The 9,296-nt window shown below is 48.2% G+C and overlaps 1 protein-coding gene across 1 annotated transcript; it reads right to left on the bottom strand.

Moving 5' to 3' along the window:
• Positions 1-480: 480 nt before the first annotated feature.
• LOC121046660 lies at positions 481-5,695 on the bottom strand. Its single transcript, XM_042286303.1, is given in 2 exon segments — positions 481-4,086; positions 4,175-5,695. Coding segments are annotated over 2 exon segments (5,106 nt in total). The 3' UTR covers positions 481-501.
• Positions 5,696-9,296: the final 3,601 nt, after the last annotated feature.

Below are 9,296 nucleotides of genomic sequence, written 5' to 3'. Positions count from 1 at the left end.
AATCTCAGCAACGCTACCGTACGAGCCACAACAACACCACCACTTTCAAGCTTCATAACACCGGCACAAATAGAAGCCAAGTCATGCATCTCGCCAAGCGTTACATCGGAGACGTTAAACGCCAGCTCACTGTGCTCTTCGACCCGGTCCTGCCGCCGAATGGGTTCATACAACAGCACGAAAGCATTCGTGTGCACGTTGATCGAGTGACCGATCGCATGTCAAACCCCAGCCGCGGTCGATCCGACGAGCATCGCGGCCTTGTTCTTTCGAGTTTAACTCGCCAAGGGTACGGTTGTCGAGTTAAAACAATGCAGATAGTCCCGTGCATTCTTGTTCTTACGTCATTTTGTCATCATAACCCAAACTCGAAAAATGACTGTTAGCGGCAAACAGAGATAGATAGATATTTATTGAAGCATGGATCAGATCAGATCAGAAAACGTTTATTGGGTTAAAAAAAAAAAAAAGAAAAAAAAAAAAGCTAGTGGTCGGTTTTCCCTAGTCCAGGATGCCGTTGGCTTCCGCCGCCTTGCAGGCCCTTTCAATCAGGAATTCCTGATTTTCCAGGTCGCTGCACGCTAGCTTGGCCTCCCACTGCTGCCGACTGTTGTCTTGTACCGTAGGAAGTGTGGGGTTTCAGGTGCATTCCCACGTGGAGTGGTAGAGGGTCGCCCTGGCTTGGCACCAGGGACACCTGTCCGAGTATGTTTCCGGGCTTATGTGGTGGAAGCGTAGCAAGCTGGGGAAGGTTCCCGCCTGCAGCTGTCGCCACCTGACGGCCTTGTTTCTGCTGAGCTTGGGGTGCGGGGGTGGGAGACTCATTCTCCCCGCTTTGTAGTAGTTGAGTACGCTGCTGTAGGTTTGAGGTACTGGTTCCGTTGGCCCGCTCGCTTCTTCCGCCGCTCGGTTGGTGTATGCTCGAGCGACGGCGTCTGCGATCAGGTTACCGGTCAATCCCTCATGCCCTGGGATCCAAATGATTTTGTGGATCACGCCTTCCTTCCAGGCGCGTTCTAGGGCTGCTGCTGATGTCTTATTGATAAAACCCCACAGGTAGTTCCTGCAGGCATTTTGTGAGTCGGTTAGGATCGTGTAGCATTTCTTTGTCCTGTAGCCGTGGATCATGGCGAGGGCGATGGCGTGTTCTTCCGCCCCCTCCATGCTGGCGTTCTTGATGGAGCAGCTGGATATCTCGTCGTATGCGTGGTCCAATGCCACAGCTACCTTGGCATCCCGGCGGTAGTCCCCTGCGTCCACGTATACGAATGTCTCGTTGTCTTTGCCTTCACGCTCATAGTATTGCGCTCTTGCTCTTCTTCTTCCCCGGTGCATGATGGGGTTCATGTGCTTCGGTATGGGCCTAACTATGTAGGTTCCCTTGACTCCGGCGCTCAGTTCCCTGGAATTTTGGATAACTTCTGTACAGTCGCCGTACCCGAGCTTTTGTATAAGCTGTCTGCCAGTCCCGCTCTTCTTTAGTCTGCTTCGTTGTGCCATCAGTAGGGCTTCCTTGTGTTCCTGGAAGGTGTTGTGCACCCCCATTTGTTCTAGTTTTGCAGTAGGGGCGTTCTGCGGAAGCCCGAGCGCTATCTTGTATATTTTTCTGATGAGGACTTCGACCTGCTCTTGTTCTTTCATGTCGAGGTAGTGATACGGTAGACTGTACACTACTCTGCTAATAACCAGTGCTTGTATAAGCTTCATGACGTCCTTTTCCTTGAGCCCTCTTCTCCGGTTCGTGATCCTAGTGATCATCTTGGTCACCTGTTCAGTAGTTTTCTGTAGTAATTGTATGGTGCGCGTGGCTTTCCCGTTATGCTGGATCCACATGCCCAGGATTCTCATCTGCTTGACCTCGGGTATGTCTTGTCCGTCCAGAGATACATTAATGGGTACTCCTCGGTCGTATCCATTCCTGTGAATCCTTATAATTTCGGATTTCTCTGGAGAGCACCTCAGTCCGCGGCTCTTCACGTACACATGGACCGTGTCTGCGGCTCTCTGGAGTCTCTCTTCCTTCTCGCCGAGGGATCCTTCAGTGGTCCAGATCGTGATATCGTCAGCATAAATTGCGTGTCTTATCCCTTCAATCTTTTCTAGCTCCACCGGCAGGTCCCTGAGTGCCAGGTTGAACAGCAGCGGCGATAGGACCGCACCTTGCGGGGTGCCTCTGTTGGGGACGCTAGTTTCTTTCGATTTTACGTTGCCGATGGTTATGGTTGCCGTCCTGTCCGTGAGAAACGTCTTGACATATTCGAAGGTTCTCTCCCCGCAGCTGATCTTGTTGAGGCTCTCTAATACTGCCTTGTGCGAAACATTATCGAAAGCGGCTTTTAGGTCCAAGGCCATCACGATGTTTTCGCCGTACTTGGGGATGTTGTTGTCCCCAAGTACTTCTTCCTTTAATTGTAGAAGCACGTCCTGGGTGCTTAGGCGGGCCCTGAATCCGAACATCGTGTCGGGCATCAGGTTCTCTTCTTCGAGGTGTCTCTCGAGCCTTCCCTGCACCATCCTCTCCATGAGCTTGCCCATGTTCGACGTGAGAGAGATGGGTCTCATGTTCTCTATACCCGGGATCTTTCCGGGTTTCGGAATGAGTTTTATCTCAGAGTGCTTCCATTCTCCGGGTAGGGTTCCCTGGTTCCAGTTTTTGTTGTAGAAGTTGGTTAAGTTCGTTTGCTGCTCGCAGCCCAGGTTCTTGAGCATGGCATTGGTGACTTTGTCTCTTCCCGGGGTAGTATTCTTTGCGTCTTGTACAGCTGCGATCATTTCGGCCTCCTCGAACTCCCGATCCAGCTTCTCGTTGGCTCTTCCCGTGTACCGTATACATCTCGCCTCGTCTTGTGGTGGTACAGGCTCACCAATATATTTCTTTTTGATCTGTTTCAGTAGATCCTCGTCAGTTCCCTTGTAGGAGTGGACGATCTTTAGGGTCGTTTTGCATCCTTCTGACTTGGTTTGCGCTGGGGATACCAGGTGGTGTAGTAGTCTCCACGTCTGAGCAAGTCCCAAAGTTCCCTGGAGGGAGTCGCATTTCTGGTCCCAGTTCTGCTGGGCTAATTGCGTGGCGTATTCTTCGGTCTGTTTGTTTAGCACCGAGATGCGGAGCCTGAGCTTTCTGTTGTGCTTTTGTTTCTTCCACCTTTTGACTATTCCCTTTCTCTTTTCCCACAGCCCAAGAAGGTGCGTATCCACCCCCGGTATGGCCTCGGTTAGGCTAATCTCCTTGGTGCAGTGCGCTTTGGTGGCTTGTAGCTCCGCCACCCACGTCTCCAGGTCCTCAATACCTCCTTCCGGTCCGAGGTGTCTGAACTTGTTCCAGTTGGTCATTTTGGAGGCGCCAATCTTGCGTCTGTTAGTGCTCGCTTCCACACTTATCTCTATGATTGCGTGGTCGCTGCCGATCGTTTCCTCGGTATTCTTCCAGGTAACCTTGTGCTGGTCCAGATTTTTTATCATAGTGAGGTCTGGGTTAGTGTCTCTGTTGATGCTGTTCCCAGTGCGTGTGGGTCTGAGCAGGTCGTTGATGATCTCCAGTCTTTCGTTGTCGATCGCTGCTGCCAGTTGCTTTCCTTTCTTCGAGTCCTCTTGGTACCCCCAGCTCGTGTGTCTCGCGTTAAAGTCGCCGACCAATACGAGTGCGTTGCCTCCAACGATCTTGCTCGCTTCTCGGAACAGGGACCTGAAGTCCTGGACGACGTATCTCGGCGGGCTGTATACGTTTAACACGAATAGACTCTTGTCTTTCTTTTTTTTGGGTATGATTTCGAGTAGAACATGTTCCACCCCTTGCTCCTTGAGCTTGTGCTCTATGGCTGTGAGGTTCTTGCTTATCAGAGTCGCCGTTCTTGGCTTATGTTTTAGGCTGACCAAGGTGGTGTACCCCGAGATCTTAGGTACTCCGCTGACCTCTTGAAGTGCAATAATATTTGGTCTGATGATTTGGTTTTGTATATGAAAGTTGAAGTTGCTTTGCTTCTGTTTGTGTCCCCTACAGTTCCATTGCCAGATGATTGTAGGTGCCTGTGGTATTCTGACCTTTCCCTTGCGCTTAGTCGTAATCATGTTGCGTCTTTCCCATGTCTACAACCAAGCTCGAGTCGCTCTCATAGTTTGATTCGTCCTTGCTGTAGGGGTTTTTTCTCCTCTTGTTGGGTGGGTTTTCTTCTGCCCCCCTTCCAATTTGAAGGTTCTTGAACATGTCGGTCATCCATTTTTGTATCTCCTGTTTCAGTTCTTTTATCATTTCTTGTTTCATCTCTTGCGCCTCGTTACTCGGAGTCTTGGGTACCGGTGTTTCGCCTCTTGGTTTCGGTTTTGCTCGGTATGCCGGTTTATCACTGTTTTTTCTTTCCGTTTGCGTCTTGAGCGCGTTCCTGAGTTGCTGGATTTCGTTTCTCATGGTGGCCATTTCATCCTTCATCTTCTCCACCTCAGCTTCTTTCCTTCCAAGATGGACCCGTAGCCTCCTTGTTTCTTCAGTTGGGCCTTTTCCCATGGTTGCCGTCGTCATCGTTGCCGCTGCTGCCCACGGGCTGGCTGGTAGCTGCGGATAGTCCTCTTCTGTATACTTCTTTCGGATGACTTCATTGCGTCGTGTCTCGGGTGGCGGCTGCCACTTCCTTTCCTTTCTCTCTTCTCCCTCCTTTCGTTGACTCATTCCTTGCTGGTGGCTACCTGCTTGGAACCTCGCCTTGTACTTTTGCTTGCATTCTTTGTCCCCGGTGACGTGTTCTCCCCCGCATAGTACGCATCTGGGGACGCACATGTGGTTTTCTTCAGGCTGCCTCTTGCCGCACCTCTGACAAGCTTTTACGTCTGGAAATGGACAGACGTCGATCCTGTGCCCCGGTTTCATGCAGCTGTAACACACTTGTCTCGTGGGGACGTACGGATTTACCGAGATAATCGTGCCCATGCCGTAGACTACCTTGGGTAGTCTGTCTCCAATGAAAGTCAGCAGAGCTGTCTTTGATCTTCCCATCATTCTCGCCTGAACGATCCTGTTGCTGTCGTTCCTGGTGTCGAGAAACTCCATAAGCTCCTCTTCTTTGGTGCCTGCCGATATTCCGTGGATGACTCCCTTTATGGTACCGTCCATGACGACGTGGGTGTTGAACTCGTGAACCCTCCCACGTAAGCGGAGTCTTGTGATCTTCTTGATTTCCTCGGCGGTGTCCGTTCTCGCCGTGCTGATCACGACGATGTTGGAGCCGTATCTGATGTAAGCAGTGAAGTCGTTCTTTCCGCAGATATGTGGTTTTCCAACCTCGGTAATAATCGCTATTCCGAGCTCGATGCTTCCTACCTGTCCGAGCGCTAGTCCTTGGTTGGGTCTGAGGGTGATCTTGATTTCGTTGGCTGGTATGGGCGTCGTTCGACGTCTAACAGGCGGCCGCGTGTCAATCTGAGAAGCGCCGATCCGCTTCTTGTTGAGCTTCTTCTTCGTTCCACACACGTACGCCCATCCAAGTTCCGAGTGTGTTTTCGCACAATGTAGGGGTACCGCGATAGTCGCGGGTGAAGCCCCTTTGTTGCAGAGCCTTGTCAGGTCAGGCTCGGGGTCCCGGGCGTCCTCGGAGAGCTCCGCGAAGCTGTTCGATGTCTCGAGATCAGTCTCCACGGGCTCGAGGACGCCCCTCGAGGCTGAGTGGTCTAGTGCATGAGTATCTTGGGGCTTCATGCTTTCCATCGTCCCGCGAGCTGCAGGAGTCGCATCCGCAGCCCCGGCGAGGGCACCGAGTTGAGAAGCCGGCTGTTCTTCGGCATTGCCGGTAAGCCGGAGTTCGTGCTTTCTCTGGCTGGCTACTCCGTGGGGAAGGGTAGAGGGGAATAAAGACGATTAGAACAAGAGTAAGTCACGCGCACATAAACACAACACACACACGCACACACTCAAAGTTGATCGATCAGTCCGGTGTCTTCGACATACTTTTGCAGAGCTTTTAAGAGGATGCGTTGATGCCGCTTGTTCTTCCATGGGCCAAGGATTTTTTTCCCATTGAGTGGTCTGGGGTCCAGCTGGTGAAGTATTCTTTTCATGCATTCGCGTTGTGTTTGGTACTTAGCGCATGCGGTCAATATATGCTCTACATCGTCTTTGCAGTTGCATGAGGTGCACGTTGGAGTGTCACTTCGGCCAAGAAGAAAATTATAGCTGCCAGTGTAAGCCACTCCGAGTCGTAGCCTGTGGTACAAAGTTTCGAGTTTTCTAGGTAGGGTATCTGGTAGTTGCGTTGTCAATTCTGGATCCACTAAATGTAATTTGCTAGTTTGATGAACTGATGAAAACCACGACTGCATAATCATAGTGTTAATTACTTTCTTTATGGCGAATTTTATGTCGTATTTGGTGAATGGAACTTTTTGAAGCTTTCTGAGTTTGTATCCATTTTTAGCAGCCCTGTCAGCTTGTTCATTTCCGCTGATGCTGCTGTGACCTGGAATCCACTGCAGTATTATGTGATGTCCTATGTCAGCGGCTTTAGCGTATACATGTCCCACCTGTAATTGAAAAGTATTATTGCTGCATGATTTCCCAAATGTCATTAGGCTTTTAAGAGCCGCAATGGAGTCGGTTAGGATGACCCATTTTCGTATATTTGTTGATTTTAAAATATAAGTAATCGCCAACAGAATACCATGTAGTTCTGCTGTTGTAGATGCTGTTCGGTGGGAGAGCCGTGCGGTCTCAAGTACATTGTTCTGGGGAATTACGAAGGCAGAGGAAGATGATGTTTTGGTTGTGGATCCATCAGTATATACAAATACATGGTCTTTGTATACAGTAGATACGTGAAGCATAGTTTGTTGAAATCGAACGGGTATCGCTGTGTCTTTGATTGCCCCCATTCCAGGTATCTCGGTATTAATTTTCATAGAGGGCATAATCCAATACGGTGGCGGAGTTTCTCCACTGTGCTTTGTAACCGAAGAAATTTCTTTATGCCACTTTTGTATTTCTTGCCCAAATGTGGAATGCGGCCTTTTTCTGACAATGTTTCGCATATAGTGTCTCTTATGCTGAGTAATGTGGCGTAGGTGTACTCGTAAAGATTCTTGCGTTTTCATAGTGTTGACAGATACTGTTCTCGTTTCAGCCAGCGTATCACAAGCAGACGTGCCCTTAGGAAGACCGAAGCAGACTTTAAGTGCATTCGTCTGCGCTGTTTGCAGATTTTTTATGGTAGTTTTGCTAGCACCATGAAGAATCGGTGCACTATATCTGAGAATTCCGTCTACAAGAGAGCGTTCTAGGGCAAGCATTGCGGAGCACGAGCATCCCCAAGCAGTGCCAGCTAGGCACCATAATACTGGGATGACTGCGTCAATCTTTTTTCTTATTCGGTTTGCCTCGGGCGCCCATGTGAGATTTCGATCAACGATAACCCCAAGATATTTGTAAGATTTTACATATGGCAGAGGATGTCCAGCTAATAAAATAGGGTATCGTCGAATTGATTTTTTAGTGAATGCCATTGCCGTTGTTTTTTCTGACGACAAAGTGAGTCCCAGTTTTGATAATTGTGGGCTAATCAGGCGCAAAGCTTTCTGAAGCCTACGTGGTGGTACGTTTCGGTGAACACTACTGGACCACAGGCAGATATCGTCAGCATAAAATGTGGCCATAACATTTGCAGGAATGACATCTGCTACCGATATTAATGCAAGGTTGAAAAGGGTCGGACTAAGTACCCCACCTTGCGGAACGCCTCTTGATATCGTGTATTTTCTTGTGCAGTTATTATTTGTTTTCATAAAAATTGACCTATCACTAAGGTAGTTTTGTATCCAGCGGAGCATTTTGCCTAAGATTCCAATCTTTTTTAAAGCGGTAAGAATAGCATCGTGTTCAATATTGTCAAAAGCTTGTTTGATGTCAAGGAAGACTACAACAGTGATTTTGTTTCCTGCGTGGTTCTCTTCTATAGAACTAACTAGATTAAGTATGCTATCACTTGTAGATCTTCCTGAACGAAATCCACTCATTGCCTCTGGAAGTATATCGTACGTTTCAAGATACAAATTTAGTCTTCCTTGTATAATTTTTTTCTAACGTTTTTCCAATACAACTTGTCAATGCAATTGGACGGAAAGAACTATAAGCAGTTGGAGGTTTCCCTGGTTTTAGCAAAGGTACAATTTCAGCTTCTTTCCACGCTTTTGGAACGTTTCCTGTCTCCCATGATCTATTCAGAAGCTCTAAAAGTCTCATTAAGGAATTTGTATTAAGATGGGCTAGTGCCATATACGTTACACCATCGGTTCCTGGTGATGACTTCTTATTCGCTGATGCTAACGCTATTTTCAGCTCTGAGAGTGTTAAGGGTGTATCCAATCTCGAGTCTTCTGGCACAACTAAGGTGACATTCTGCGTGTTTTGGGCATTACGGTGAAGGCATTGTTGCTTTTCTGCTACTATCTTACAAAACTCTTCAGCTACTTCTAACTCTGAGCATTTCTTTTTTAGAGACAATGCTCGAAAAGGATGTAATTGCTCTGGTGTTTTTCTCAGTCCCCGTACAACTCGATATACTTGTGATATGGGACTTCGAGGGTCTAATCATTCACAGTAGCTCATCCATCTGCGTTTAGCCAACACGTTCATATGACGTCTTACGTGACGCTGTGCTTTACGTGCCTCACGGAGGTCGTTGGTACTGTGAGTTCGTCTTAGCCGTCGTTCCGCTCTTCACCGTATTGCTCTTAACCCTTCATATTCCGCATCGAGTTCTGTTTTTCCAGCGGGCATACTAAATAATCTGGTAGATTTGTTTAAAGCAGAAGCAATAGTTGGACCGATAGCTTCATCCTCCGTTGCAGCTGTTATGGCATTTTTCGTAACAAACTGAAATGCTTCCCAGTTCGTTTTTCTTATTTTCCTCTGCGATTTACATGCTCCGAAACCACTTATAGATATTATAATCGGTAAATGATCGCTTCCCCATGTGTCGAGGGCTGGCTGCCAGGTGCATTTTGGTATAAAGCCTTTCGACACAAAGGTCAAATCCAAACAACTGCTTACTCTTGTTCCCTTGAAAAACGTGGGTCTTCCATCATTGATGTTGACGAGATCGAACTTAATGGCAACCTCAAGAAGTTCACGTCCCCTACGAGTGTTTTGTAGGCTACCCCAGAGTTCATGATGAGCATTAAAATCCCCTAACAAGCAGCATGGCTTTGGTACTGCTAGAAGGATATTTTCTAACCTTTTAACATCAAATGTTACGTTGGGAGGTATGTAGGCAGAGATGAAAGTTATTGAGCTCGTTCCATTTCTGACAGTTACAGAT

The sequence above is a fragment of the Ixodes scapularis genome, unplaced genomic scaffold, assembly GCF_016920785.2.
Source record: "Ixodes scapularis isolate PalLabHiFi unplaced genomic scaffold, ASM1692078v2 PGA_scaffold7__128_contigs__length_106722199, whole genome shotgun sequence".
Lineage (NCBI taxonomy): Eukaryota > Metazoa > Arthropoda > Arachnida > Ixodida > Ixodidae > Ixodes > Ixodes scapularis.
Note: the sequence above shows the minus strand (reverse complement) of the source record. Positions and strands in the feature narration are given on the sequence as shown.